Source organism: Malus sylvestris, chromosome 5, assembly GCF_916048215.2.
Source record: "Malus sylvestris chromosome 5, drMalSylv7.2, whole genome shotgun sequence".
Classification (NCBI taxonomy): Eukaryota; Viridiplantae; Streptophyta; class Magnoliopsida; order Rosales; family Rosaceae; genus Malus; species Malus sylvestris.
In genome coordinates this window covers 31,927,119-31,942,699 of record NC_062264.1, presented here as the reverse complement: position 1 = coordinate 31,942,699, position 15,581 = coordinate 31,927,119, and the positions used below count along the sequence as shown (strand labels likewise).

Genomic DNA, 15,581 nt, shown 5'->3' with positions numbered 1-15,581 from the left:
AATTCATTGATCAATTCTTCAAGTTTGATATGTCAAAACTTTTGGAAGAGACATTGAACTTGTAGAAGATTGAGCTTGTGTCAAGCATACATTTAAAAAAAAAAACATATTAGTAGCAAGAAGAAGATTGAGCTTGTGTCAAGCCTACATTATAAACAAAGAAAACATATTAGTAGCAAGAAAAATTAAAGTTGAAAACCGTAACAAATTTACTAAAAAAAAAATTAAAACATATCTTACTTGTTTCCACTTCTTCCATTTCCTTGTAAAATTGAAACATATTTTATGTTGGTTCCTTGTAGAAGTTTACTTCATCCGCCATAAGCCAATCACTGGTATACACTAGTGCCTCTACCATTTTAGGAGTCAATGATGCTCTAAAAGGGTCCACAACCCTCCTCCATAGGCTAAATGCATTTTCACTAGCAATGGTTGAAATGGGGGTTGCAAATATATCATTGGCTATTTGTGAAAGAATTGGAAGCTTTTTTGTGTTTGATTTCCACCAACTGAAGAGATCAAAGTCACCAACTACAATGCTAATATAAGTAGGGTTTTATTTTCAAATTATTGGAATATTATAAATATACGTTATATAATTTATAAAAGGAATCTTAATGAAACACTTCCGATACTGTTCACTTTTAATGTTAAGGACATTTTTATCTTGAAAAGTCACTATTGATGCTATTCACTTACACCTTTATTTTGTTCTTTTAATTAAAAACTAAAGCAGGACTTTTCGTTAGTTTTTCTATTTATAAATTATATGTTATATTATATTTTCAGTATGGTACAGTAATACTATAGTAATGATATCCATTACGAATATTGTATCATAAAATTTTGGTACGGTACAATGCCGTACCATTACCGATTGGCACAAAATCTTTATGGTACGATTAGCAATTCGGTTGACACGGCAATTTGGCAAAAAAATTCATCCCTAATTAAGTGTGCACATGCCTAAATATACACATGTTATATACACATTTTATTTGAATCGTTAGATTAAATCTCAACGGCTGGATCAAAAGTTTAATTTGATGCTCCAACCGGGTTTTTTGACTCGACTAGGTCGCAACTCTCATTTAAACAGAAAATCAAAAACTTTCATTTTACATTTTATTTTGTCAATAAAATGTAAGAGATTTGTTAAATACTTGGATGAGCACTCATTATATGCTTATTTCTAGTGTTTTCAATATGTCTTAATACTTCATAATATATATATATATATCACAATACAATTACATGTGTTCTAAATATAAATAGGCATTTTTTATACAATATTATAATAAACCTACTTAAATCTGTTTAGTCTGCCTAGACTATCTCCTAAGCCCCGCTTAAATGCCCAACTAATGTCTAGCATCTTTTAGAACCCCTCATCTCCCGTAATAAGAACCACATGCATCAAGGAGTAAGAACCAAGTCATATGCTCATATGCGAGTAACCGAAGTAAATGTCAAAGAATACTTTATCAAAATTAAAAAAAATATATATATGTGTTACCGTTGTTAGTCTAAACAATAAGTTGCCCTTTAGGCCATCTCCAACCGAAGAGTCCAGAGGGCCAGAAGGTCGTAAATAGCCCGAAAACCGTCTCCAACCGAAGGTTAGGCCAGAGGGCCCCATGGAATCTGAAATGGTTGGAGGGCTGGTTGTATGTAGCCAGCCAGCCAGCCCGTGGCTGGCCAGAAAAACTTTCAATCTTGTCGGTTATAACTAACAGGAATGCTAAAACTAAAATTTGAATCCAACAGCTAGTCAGCTAGCCGTTGGATTCAAAAAAATTTCTTCTTTTTTTTGGTTTTTTTGGGCCTTTTTTGTTTTGTTTTAAATTCTTAAAAATTCTAATTTTTTTTTCCTATAAATATCTAAACTATTCATTCACCATTCCTACACCATTAATTTGTAGTTTTTAAATTTAATTTGTCATTTTTAAATTTAAGTTGTAGTTTTTAAATATAAGTTATAGTTTTTAAATTTAAGTTGTTGTAGTTTTTAAATTTAAATAATAAATTATGTTTGACCCTATGGCCTTCAGTTGGAGACAGTTTTTTATGACAGTGCTAAAATAAGCCCTATGGTCATTTGGCCCTCCGTTGGAGACAGAGGCAAATATGGCCATATACTATTCATTAAAATATTAATATCTTGGAGGGCCAGGGGCTAAAACGAGTCATCTGGTCAACCCTCGGTTGGAGATAGCCTTAGTAAACATAGGCCCATTCAATTCCCTTACGTACAAACTATTAGAAAAATCAAAGGTACAAGACTATCATACAGCCTTAGACATAGGTCCGTCCCTTTAAAGGATGGGGATTCTCATCTTCCTTTTTCCCTCCCCTCCTCTCACAGTTTTTTTTGTTTTCATCTTTCTTTCTCTTCTTTTTCTCTCTACAAAGATGAAATATTGAGCGTTTAAACATGAGGAAAGGGAAGGGAAGGGAAGGGAAGTGAGGGGAAAAAAGGAGGAGAGGAGAATCCTTGTCCCCCTTCAGAATACCATTTTGTTAGGAAAATAAAAAATTAAAAAATAATTAAAAAAATAAACAAAGTGCACAGAAGCCCATCCAATATTAGGAAAGGGATATGCTATTCACACACATTTTTTTACTTCTCACACACCCCTTATTAATTTATATCCGTTGATCTTCTTCAATTCATTCGATCCGACGGCCGAAAACTAAAAAGATGTGGAAGAAGCAAAAAATGGTGTATGGATATCACATTTCTTGGGAAAACAATCGAGAACCCAGTCAGTCTATTACTGGGCCTCCAAATAGTCAAACCTGGTGTACTAAAATAATGAAAAGCCCATTAAAGCCCGGTTCAATCTCTTTACACTCTCCTTCCTGAGGGAGGAGAACGAAAGCAAAAAGATAATGAAAGAGGAGCCTCCAATACGCTAATAATTAGGGGTGCAACTCGGGTGAGTTTGGCGGGTTGGAAGGTCAACCCAACCCTAACCTAACTTTAACAATTCGGGCTCGGGTTTAGGTTGGGTTTAATCGGGTTTAATTGGGTTCGGGTTGGACATGGGCGGGTTCGGGTTGCCCAACTTTTTCAAAATTAAAATTCAATTCCTCAAATTGTATCCATTATAAAGTTAAACTAAATATGAATGTTTCAACCATGCAAAGTTTGAATTAAAATACAAGAAATACCAAAGCTAGTACCAAAAGAAAAGAAAAAGAAAAGAAAAAAAAAAGAAAGAGAGGAACGCTTCATTGTACAAAGCTAGAATCAAGTCTCGGTAGAGCATGAGACCCCAGTGCCAAAAGTTTCAACAATATCAGCTACACCTATAAATGGAATTGTACAAAGTTTTATTTCATTATAAAAATTCTGAAAAAAAAAAAAAAAAAATTTAGGTGTAGCACTGCAAAGCAAGAAACAGTGTAAAACTTACTTAAAGTTACCACCTATCTTCAAATCCAAAACTGCGAAGAGGAAAAAATGTTTACCGAAGTAGGATCGAGGTGACTAGTACAGAATCGCGGCAGATTTTCTTGCACCCCCCGCAAGCTTACTACACCACTATAAAAATCCCTCATTGTGCGTTCACCGGAAATATCAACCCTACAATTCCATACAGGATATCACCAATAAAATTTGAACCGTATATAACTAGCCAGGAACATTGACAAAGAGAAAAGGCATCATGGATATAGTACTCACACGTCAAGAAAAAGTCCAGCATCACTCAGGCGCTTCAATGAACGGGTTCGGGTTGATTTGGGCAGACAAATGATCAACCCAACTTAACCCAATCAATGAACGGGTTGAAATTGGGTTAGGTTCGGGGGGGGGGGGTTATAACTATAACTATAAAAAAAACCCTTTTGTTCGGATTTAAAGTCGGGTTGAGTTCGGGTTGACCCAACCAAAGTTGCACCCTTACTAATAATATGTATATTCAACTATATAGGATGATTCCTGAGGGATAAACCAGATGTTCTGTTATGTATAATTATTTGTTGGTGTGTATATGTTGAATATATGTATGTTAATCTGAACTATCTTGAGGGTTTACTAGAAGAAATAATATATTACGTACAAATTTACCAGATTTGTTAAGTTTTATATATATATAATATATACACACACGCACATGTATGATTTCAAGTATATATTAGAATAAAATTTATTAGTTCATTGTCCTACCACTTAACTGTTTGTATATGTTTCGTATGTACCTTTCATTTTGTAGGGCTACGCTCATGATAGTCCTGTCAAAATCAATACAGAACAAAGAAGGAAATTGTTTTAAGTTTTCAAGCAATAATTATAAACAGACAATACAGCCATGGTCCATGGTGCCAGAAATTAAGAATAATATACTGCTGCATACAGCAAACCTAAACTGTCGACTGATGAAGAGATATATATGGTTTCAATATTACGTGTTATAAGAGAATGTTGAGAGTGTAAATATTATGTTGGGAAATTAAGGAACCTAACTTGCATTTCATAAGAAATAGAGTTGTTTCTCATATTATCAATTAGTTTTATGGTTTGAAATCTTAACATTCTTGAAAGAATCGAAGAACAATATATATGTTTGACACTAATAAAGAATTATATTATTGATGATATTTATACAAATGCCAGCAGGACTGTATACAAGAGGAGAAAAAAGCCCTAAACACATATATAGACTAAGCATGCACAAACCTTTAACCTTTTCTCCAATCAAGCCAAATATATAATATATAGACCACAAATATAAATATATGTCACAAATCAACAAATTGGATGTCTGTCTAATATGGAGTATGTATGGAATATATTTCTTCATTTAGAGCAAAACCATGCTGTTCTCATCCACCTGAAAACCCATCTCATCCAAATTTGGAGCCACCCCGTTGTCGAAGCTGCCTTCTTCTAAATTCATGTCCCATAGAAACCCATATTCATCGTCGTTTTTCGTGTTTAATTCGGAGACGGAGGAATTGGTGTATTTTTCTTGATGAGGAAGCTGTAGGAGATTCAGGAAAGCGCTGCTTTGGCTGTGGTTTTGGTTGTACACACAAGGCATTGTTTGGTCATAAGTTGGAGGAGGTGGAACCAAATTTAAAGGAACAGTGCATGGTGTGGTCTCCAACATAAAGTCATGGGGGTTGAGTTTGGTGCTGTCCTCTGCTCCCTTGCCTTTGTAGAAAACTCTGCACAGAACCCAGTCTTCCTGTGAAACAAAAGAACAATATAGTAAGCTTAATTAGGAAAAAAAATTGCAGTTAAATGCATGTAAAAGCACTATTTACAAAATATATATGTTTAATGAAATATTATATGCAATTGCTAACAATAATTGTGATGTGAATGATTATAATTTAATTTTGTTATATAGTATATGTACAAGTAATATAATTTGAGTGAATTGAAGCATCGTATCAACATGCAACATGGTGTATCAGATGCATGCCCGAAATAGTTTATCGTATACCATGTGAATGTTATTGTGATGAGTTCTAGCTAGATAACTGATACACCAACTCATCCTTTCCCTCTAAATTTTGGACTGTTCCAAAATTTTCCATGCATGATGCTTGAAGCCCATACTGTCCTTCATGTTTCCTGAGATTGATGATCTCTCACTCAAAGACAGTTCACTGGAGTTGCTGGCTGTTGCATTGGTGTAATAATAAAATGATGGGGGTATTGTCACATGCAGATTTGAATTTCACGTGACTAAACTTTATATCTTAATGTGAAGAATATTTGTGGCGTGTGGATGAAGGATTTCATACAAATGACCATTAGTATTATAATAATTAAGAAAATTGGATTATATGAATAGTATTAGCTAGAAATATCAATGAAATTACCTTAGGAGGCATATGTGGGGTCTCCAGCCGGAACTCATGCATAATCCAACCAGTTTTGATTCCATTAGGAGCTCTGTTCCGATAGAACACCAAAGTCTTCCTCATCCCTACGATCTCCCCAGTTCCTGGCTCCATCACCAGCCGATCTTTCCCTGTTGCTTTCCAGTATCCAGTTGACGTCGCACGGTTGGTCCGGAACCCCGTCGCATACTTACGGTCACGGAAGCTGAAGAAGTACCACTCATTGGCATTCAGCTTGGCCACCTCTACAATAACCAAAATAGAATTACAAAAGTTTCATTAATTAATCACAATTATCCTTAATCTTACACCATTTGGTATTATATCTATATATATATATATATATGCATGCAATGCTAATTATCTAATTAGGTATATATCATTATGAATATTCTTGTCATTAAAAATAAGTAATTACGGCCAAAACAAAAAGTACTAAGAAAAGTCCTATATAACAAAGAACAGTATGATTAGGGCCTTGAAATTGACCAAAAGTAAGAAAAGTGACATTTGTTATGTAACATTGTTTTCCTTTTTTCTTGTTTTGAGTTAGCAAATGTGTTGGCAAGTCAAGATCATCTTCATAGCTATGAGTTTTGTCTAAGGAAACTAAGCTAAGACTAAGAGAGATGAGTGGTAGGTGTCCCATACAATTATTTAAGGAAACATCGTGATCTAATTAAGGACCATAACCATTAGGGTTCAAAGGCAAAAACCACTCTGATTATCTGAACGTGGAAACTTTAATCATATTAATTATTAATGAATAGTTGTCAGTGGGAAGTACTATAATCATGCCACGTGTCATATTTTCACTATAGGAAAAATCATGAGTAACCATTCAGTTTAAGAGTGACCTAGTTTTTCTTTTACTTTTGCTTGAAAACAGAGAAATTTCTGCCTATTTTTAGTTGTATATTTATTTGTGTCTATCTCTTACGAGAAGATATACAAATGATTAGAAAGTAGACTTCCTCAAAAATAACGTAAAGTTTCTATTATTCATTCTTATCTGATACTTGCCCAAGAAGGTAAAGAAAACTAATTACTATTCAAGGTATCTCGAGCCTATCACAATTAATACATAATTTAGAAGACCCTGTCAGATCAGGCTAAGGAAACTGTATGATAATTGGGACGTACGGATGGCGGGTAGATGATTCCTATTCGACATAACAAGGATAAGGATAATTAAAAGTAGTAGCTACAAATGATACACTAAGCACAGAAGATCGATTTCATCTAGCTTGCTATTCATGAATACATCTGGGCCGTTTATAAAGAAAGCAAAAGTCCCACTTCAAATGGACGGTTTCGATATGTTTGGCAACTAGAGACGATTTTTGCACATGACAGGAGGCATCAAATGATCGAATATAGCCCACATGATTTGCATGAACACATCTGTGTGTATGCGAGAGAGAGAGGATATACGGAATACTTACGTATATGGATACTAGCTCTGCTATTTTTGTAATAAAACTTGTATTATAGTACACCAAAGATAATGAAACAAGCATGCATAGTGCTTACTGTTTTTGGCAAATCGAAGAGATGTAAATAAACGTATTAGTTAATTAATGATATTATTCTCTTGGTTGAAAAAATAGGAATCCCTAGTTTGTATATTATGCTTTGGCTAGAGATTCCTTACATATTTTAGAAGTCGTTCTTTCTCAAAAGTTTGCATCTACCCAAACATGGCCTGGCACAAAGATATATATATATATATATACACACACACACACGTAAAACTACACACATGTACATGCCTTGATTGAGAACTCTTACAATATTGATGAGAATGTATATGGTTGGAGGTTAATTTCTTTTTAGGTCAAAGTACGATTTCATTGCTCGAAAAATATAATGACTTACATAAGAGTGGGCATGTGAAAAGAAACGGGGCATCTGAAAAGAAAGGGGGCATCTGAAAAAACTTTACTCGAGTAAAACCACATGGTATATGCTTAAGCTTGGAGCTGAAAATATTATGGATTCAAGTCTCCTATTTTCTTTTTCAATTCTAGTATATTAATATATAAAAAAATTGAAGGAAATAAAAATATAGAAAGAAAATGCCATCTTCTCTCTCTCTCTGATCTTTTTCGAAACTCAATCAACTTTCTGTTTATCTGGGCATCCACCATGACTCAAAACACCACAACATAAACAAATCTTTGTACTTTCCGACGGGAAAAGAAAAGAAATCTTTGTCTTTGGAAAATAAAAGATAATTTCATCGATCTTTTAAATGGTCAATGTTATTTTTTCTGAAAAGTACTAAAAAAACCATGACCCTATTCATCAACTTGACTCCATGATGGTGCAAAAGATAAAGAAGGAGAAGTGAAAAGATTCAAGAAACAAAGAAGAAACAACGGCGGGGATTAGTAAAGTGATTACATATAGAGGATAGTAATTAATTAGCGAACGTACCAGGAAGCTGCCATGGCTCGCAGATATGCAAGTCAATTTCAACCAAAGTACCCTTCAAAGCTTCTTCATTTGTGATCTTTTTGTACAAATAATGGCAGACCAGCTCCTCATCGCTGGGGTAAAACCGAAACCCAGGAGGCAGTGTGGCTCCAATGTCTCTCAGCCCCATATTAATTAAAATTAATCTTGTTAACTAATAAGGAGAGTGCTCAAATCAAAAGAGATAAAGGATAATTTGGGTTGGTAGCTAGCAACAGAAAATAAGCACTAGTTCTTCTCTGAAATATTGAAGTATACTTGGATCTTTGGAAGAAAAATTTGGGTTATGTGTGGTGGGGAGCTGGAATGTAGCTGAATTCAAAAGAGGCTTTTGATTCCTTTGTTGGAAATATTTAATTTATAGAGGGCCAAAGGTTGGCTAATATTTATATGGTTAATTAGGATAATAATGTCTTTTTAGCCGGTTAGAATTTCTTATTACAATATCATTCTATATAGCAAAGGTCATGCTTTTGTAACTAGTTAGTTATAGTAGCAAGTTTCAAGCAAAACCAAAGTTACAAGAAATCTTGTTATGGGGGTCAAGGTTATCATAGCAATGATGCCACATGTATGGACAAAGAGCCAAACAATTTCATTTGAAACCCTACAAAATCCTCCTTTTATCTAAACTACTTATTAAGAAAAACCCTCTTTACACTACCAAAAAAGAGTGAAAAGACATAATCCTGTCAACAAAACAAAAGAAAAATAACAAAAATAAAAGTTATGAGCAACATAATAAATTAAACACAAAATAATTTTTTTTTTCAAAGCCTCACATTCAGGTAATAATATCAATTGTCCCCATTTTCTCTTCCATGCTTTTCTCTCAAATAAAAATAAATTTTTAGTGACAAAACAATTATCCAGAAATAGTCGCTAAAGATATGAACAACCTCTTCAACGACAAAAAATAGTTTCAAAGTCGTCACCTAAAAGATTTAGAGACCATTTTATTTTTCTCTCTTTATAAATTTTATTTTCAGAATTTTAATAAGCGCATGCATAACATGTATACAATTGATAGTTAAAATGGGGTTCGATTGTCTAAATATTTATCTAAAAAATCATTGTAATCTACCTTTCTAGTTACTAAATAAAACACAAGTTTTACCGCAAGCCTTGTAATCTTCACTAGAAATGTGGTCTATAATATGTAATGAGTATATGATTGTCTCCATTTGAAAATCTTAAATTTGGGATAATTGAGTAATCCAATTAGTACGAAATTCAAGGTCTTCAAAGTTTTGAAGTTAAAAAAAAAAAGAAAAAAAGAAGAAGGGGTTTTGAAGTTCAAGAGCATTTAATTAGTGGCTGCATGCCTCCTTAGTAACAATCATATAATAAAGTTTTTCTGCATTGTCTTATGCTAATGACGTTTGTGGAAAACATGACTTCCTATAATTAAATAGAATTGTTATTCGCACTCCAAAAATATCATTTTGCACTCCAAATTTTATATAATTAGAAAGAAAATTACACTTATGAGGAGTGTAGAATGAGATTTTTGGAGTGCTAATAATAGTTCCCTAATTAAAATATCATTAACTATTAATAATCTTATGAAACAAGTATTTGATAATAAGAGAAATACTAAGGAAACTCTCTCAAAGTGGAATTTTTTATAGACTCTCCGTCACTTCATATTTTTGGCACGATATTTTATAATGTTAGCACATGAATTATACAAAAAATATGAAGTAATGGAGAGTCTATAGAGAGTCTCACTTTTAAGAATCTCGCTTCTCTTGATAATAATGGTAATTAATATTAATAATTGGTCCAGCCTTGCAACTTGCAACTAGAATTTATATGAGACTCTCTCAAAAGTGGACTCTCCATGGACTCTCCGCCACTCTATGCTTTTGGTACAATATTTTATAATATTAACACGAGAATTGACGTTAAACGGTGAGAAGACAAAGAGTTTCACTTTGAGAGAGTTTGCTTAACTTTTGAGAATCTCTTTTCTCTTGATAATAATGGTAATTAATATCAATTAAGGGAATTGTTATTAGCAATTCAAAAATCTCATTCTAAACTTCTCACAAATGTATTTTTCTTTCTAATTATAGAAAGTTTGGAGTGTCAAATGAGATTTTTTGAGTGCTAATAACAATTCCCTTAATTAATTGGTCCGATCATGCAACTTGCAACTAGAATTTATGAGAAATGCTAAGGAGACTTTCTCAAAAGAGAACTCTCCATAGACTCTCCGACACTCCATGTTTTTTATACAATATTTTATAATATTGACACGATAATTGACGTTAAACAGTGAGAAGTAAGAGAATTTCAATTTGAGAGAGCCCCTTAACATTTTTCTTATACCTAATTTTGATACGAAAATAGCGTGACATATAATTTTTTATTAAATCAGCTAAACCCCAATATAATTACCAAAGGCACGTGAACAATTTCAATCATTAGGGATCGAAAATAGACATATCAAGAGAAAAATACGATTAATAGCCGCCGAAAAAGAAAAAGAAAATAAAATTAATGATACTGTACTATATGAATCATGAACGCAGAAGGGTTCCATCTGTTCAATTTTCGATCACAGAATAATATTTTTGGACGGGTGTGATTTATTGCACGAGATTGTTCCTGTTATGGGACCCACAAATGATCTATGGCGGAAATAGGCCCCTTAGACACACTGTTATGCTTATCTAAATTAATTAATTTGATTTGTTATTTTTGTTTCTTGGGTGAGGAAATTTCGATGTCTACATAGTGTATAAAAAGCCAATAATAATTTAAGTGTGGACAAAAGGGTATTTGTCACAACATGTATTATCCTAATGATAATTGTTCTGCTAATAATATTGAAGATGATGACTGGACTGGGGTCACCAATCAGCATATATATGGCTTTTGCCAGCAGGAAGACATCGAAATAAAAAATAATGGAGCTAAAATTTTTGTAATGTGAGTGAGTGTGACTGAAAAAAAGTGGTCTAATATTCTAATTGATAGGTTGCTAAGTTTCTACTTATGTTTCTCAAGTTCGAAATTCTCGCCTCATTAAAATTATTGTAATAGTTTTAAACTTCACATTCTCTTAATAATAGTAAATTTAAAATTAAAAAAAACCTTAGGGATCGAACATTTATGTTGATTAAAAGGACACTTATACCCTTGAAATCCACATCAGCAGAGTATTGCTTGTGAAAATGGGACCTCTTCGGATGATATGTCATATTCTACCTATATGTATGAGGCATGGAAGCACAAACGATGCTGACAGTCACCAAAATGGTGGTTTAATTTGTGATCCTGTCGGGGAAAATAGCGTTTAATTACATTAAATTTTTTCAGATACATAAAATTTACATGTTTGTTGAAATACTATCTAATAAACGTGATTATATAATTTGTATGCGAACTCATTCGTAGAATCATAGAAAATAATCGAAGAAACTAATTTTGAGTTTTAATTTGTTTTGTTATAATGATTTGATCAAAGAAGGTGTTAATTATGGAAAATTAATTATATACAAGGGGGACCAATATTTCTTCGAGAAAAACAAGCAAAGGGTAATGATGGGTCAAGCTGGGTCCCGACATTTCTTGCTCAAAACGTAGACTGCATGGAATGAATTAGTTAAATCCTAAACAATGAGTGCAAAATCATAGGTTAGGGTCATGTTTAGGCCAATTAACTTTTAATCATGACCTTAAACCTAAATTAACGGGAGAATCCGGGAGACATGTGAAATCACATACCACAGGGACACGTCATGAGGAGGGCGACGTGTAAGATTATTTAAACGAACTATATATGATGAATATCCATCCAAAAAACCAAGGAAAGATAATACAAATGATTGTGAATTCTAGAGTTAGGGTTTATTTCCAATGAAGGAATTTTGTTTGGTGAGGATGATGTTGGAGAATGAGTGACGGCTTGATATTCCTCTCTTTGGCCCCCAAAACTTTCTTGGCTCCCTCCTTTCATAGTTTCTTTCGACTCAGATTTACTTCCATAAGTTATTGGCTCCTTTATGATAATATATATAGGGAATCCGTGACATCATTTTTTACATAATTTTTTACATACATTTTTTTGGGGCATCACTCTATAATGTATTTTAACGATTGAACCATCTATCTTCTTGAATATCATTTATAGATCATCTCTGCAAAAATTAGACAAATTAAAAAATCATTAAGACATTCGTTTGTAGTGAAGAAAATAGACGAATACAGTTTTACAAAATAACCCTAAACCCTAAACCCTTAATTCAACAATCATATGGTTTCAAATTTGGGTAGTTTTTGGCAGACATGATATTTGAGAGAATACCTAAAAAATAGACGATTCAGATCCTTGAAATACATTAAGAAACTATTTTTCAGCAACTTAATACTAGATATTAGGGGTCGAGTGGATCAAACCCTAGCATTGGAACTGCTGTGGAGACTTTCTTTTACCGAGCATTCGAATCTCTTTTTTCGTACTCTTCACTTGATTCACCAATATTATACTAACTTTAGTGCACCAAATTAAGAAAGTGTACTCCAACAGTTAGACCTTTCTTTTCTTTGATGTCAATTATATATTCCTAATCCGAATTTCCGTCGTACAAAAAATATTGGGCAAAATGGACAAGGAATGAAACAGAGAAGAATTTTGAATTTATCACTTTTATGTACCATGCTAGTTAATAATGTTAAGTAGGCAACTTTTTTTCTTGGGAAGGAAGAAAATGTCACATATTACATGACATTGATTTATAAATACAATTATACAACATAAATAATGCTATAGAGATCAACTTTAATGTTTAACATCGCCTAGAGTCGACTCTACATGAACTGAACAATACTAAGTCTACCTCTTGCGAAAGAGTTGAGAAAATTGAATTAGGAAAAGAGTGGGATTTTAACATTTTAAAGCATAATTTTTAGATAAATTACATCACAGTAATTGATGTGACAAGTGTCGAGCAATCAGAAACTCGCACTCATGCTAGCATGCAAAAAATTCTCAGGGAGAAGAGAATGATGATTATTGAAGAGGAAGAGAGTGGAGAGAAGATTGCATGTTTAAGTTTTTTAATTTTGAAAAAAAAAATATAATTAACTTGTTTTTTTTCTTTAAAAGAGGACCAGCTATACCTTCTTCACGACAATACATTTGTCTTTCTATTTTTTAAACAATGGTAAGATTGGTAAAATGGGGAGAGGTATTTTTTCCAACTTAGATGGCTACATGAATCTCTACAAGTTGTTTCTCCTCCTTCACAGAATAGAACCCATGGCGTTATTCCGAGTAAGTAGGACGGGCTGCCAAGGGGAAGCCTAAAGATGAATGTTGATGGAGCTCGGAATCAGGTTGAGAAAATTGGTGGTGTTGGAGTTGTAGGCAGGTTTTTGGGTGGTTTAGTATCACATATTCTCTCATTTTTACGCAGAAGTTACGATGGCAAGAGAGGATTAGCCTTGGTGATGGTGAATATTTATTCCAATATATGTTTGAAAAAGCGATACACTTCAAATCATTACTGTGTGATTGACAACGCACCATCTCTTAATTAGCTGGATGATCAACTAATTGATTAGTAGTGTGATGAAAAATTATAATAGAGATACAAAATTTACAAATGCCAGAACTCCCTTTGAATATCCTTTGTTTGCACATAGAGAAGTGGGCCTAACCCTAGTTTGTAAGGGTCACATCCAGTCTCTAATTTCCAATCACATCCTTTCGGAATCAGTTTCAACTTTTCAAGTGTGCATTGATGCACAGGTGATGAATAATTTGATACATATTATTAATCAGTAATCAATATCATTTCATTTCATTTCATTGCCCTATAATGTAACGAACAATTTCAGTTTTCATCATAAAATCAATTGATAATATATAGAGTAACTCATTTATAAGCTCATGCAAGTCCATCTTTCCATCAATATAAAATTTATTTTCAACATGATGCCTTCATGTGGGGTGAATTTTCAAGTCTAACACATAGATAAAACAAACGGGGTGGCATGGAACACATGTAGCTATTGGGCTTCACACGTGAGACAATCTGTTATAATACAGAAATTTGGGGTTCCATCATAAAATCAATTGACAATATAGAGAGTAGCCCAATTTACTTATAAGTCCATACAAGTTCACTCCTCCAATCAATGTGGGACTTATTTTCAACAGGAACATTTTAGGATTATTTGCGGATGAAAATTTTGTACACGGCTCATTTGACGAAATTTCACTTGCAAGAGAACAAACACCATCAGCCTAATTAACGAACACCCTAAAAAAGAGGGGAGGGTGTTTGTCAAAGTGTCTCAAATGCCTAAGTCAGAAAAGTAGTAAAGAGAAAAGTAGAACTTGAGAGAGTTATCAGTAGTAAGTGGCGATTACCGTTTCTGTTGTTTGACCTAGGTATCTATATGAAAAAATGTAGCAGGCATTTGGGATGGAGGCTGCAGAGTATACTAGGCAGTTCTTGATGATGCAAGGTAGTCTTCCACTCTTGCCAGCTAGAGATTCTGAAGATCCATGTTGGTAAAAGCACAGATGCGCAAGACACTTAAGGGGAGCTCCAGAGATTCAACACGCTGCCACCATTGAGTCAAGTATCGCTTAATGGCAAAACATATTGTGGGTATCCCGAATAGCTCATGACCCATATAATGGGCGGCCCAAAGAGCCCATGGTGCGATAATGGCATAAAAGTCTATAGGTAAATTTGTGGTCAACTTATGACGTCAAGAGTAAAACTGTCATATTGGTCGTATAGTCGTGTGTTCTTCATATATGGTTAATTTATGTCACCACAATTGCACCCCCCAACATCCGCTTGTATTTAAGTAGGAAACCAAAGGAGATGTACAATAGGACTTCCTAAATGAATATAACTTTTCTTCCAAGACAAGGTAGGTTTTCAAGTCATAGAGAAAATAGGAGATAACCTTGGTTGTTAATTCCTTACTTAAGAACTTCAGGATATGCATACAAAATTCATAGAGAAAAATCCCAAGTATGAAAATTTTCTCTTCTTCTTCCTCCCTTCTTGATTTCTTCACGCATTACAGGGTTGCGACGGGATACCCCTAGATTTCTTACAGCCTGGACAGCACAGGGGGTGCTGCTGGGTACCCTAATGCTTCCGATACAACTAGGCTGGAATAGAAGGCTAAGCTCAATTGGGACCGGTGCTGCTTGTTGTGCATGCTAGACCGTACAAGTCGAGAACGTAGGTGTCCGCTGCTGGCGGGTC

The 15,581-nt window shown here is 33.9% G+C and overlaps 1 protein-coding gene across 1 annotated transcript; it reads right to left on the bottom strand.

The window, feature by feature from the left end:
• Positions 1 to 4,570: 4,570 nt before the first annotated feature.
• Positions 4,571 to 8,706, bottom strand: LOC126623404 (NAC domain-containing protein 21/22-like). Its single transcript, XM_050292290.1, has 3 exons — positions 8,299 to 8,706; positions 5,839 to 6,104; positions 4,571 to 5,195 (listed from the first exon to the last, which is right to left on the bottom strand). Exons 1-3 carry the CDS (start codon positions 8,465 to 8,467, stop codon positions 4,809 to 4,811), a joined length of 822 nt encoding a protein of 273 aa, XP_050148247.1. The 5' UTR covers positions 8,468 to 8,706; the 3' UTR covers positions 4,571 to 4,808.
• Between the last annotated feature and the right edge of the window lie 6,875 nt (positions 8,707 to 15,581).

What these genes read in the sequence shown, in the direction of transcription:
- LOC126623404 (XM_050292290.1), bottom strand. Translation starts at nt 8,467, where the DNA reads ATGGGGCTGAGAGACATTGGAGCCACACTGCCTCCTGGGTTTCGGTTT. An exon ending in CGAGCCATGGCAGCTTCCTG is followed by an intron (nt 6,105 to 8,298) that starts GTACGTTCGCTA and finishes TGGTTATTGTAG; the next exon opens with AGGTGGCCAAGCTGAATGCC. An exon ending in CCCCACATATGCCTCCTAAG is followed by an intron (nt 5,196 to 5,838) that starts GTAATTTCATTG and finishes TTTGTTTCACAG; the next exon opens with GAAGACTGGGTTCTGTGCAG.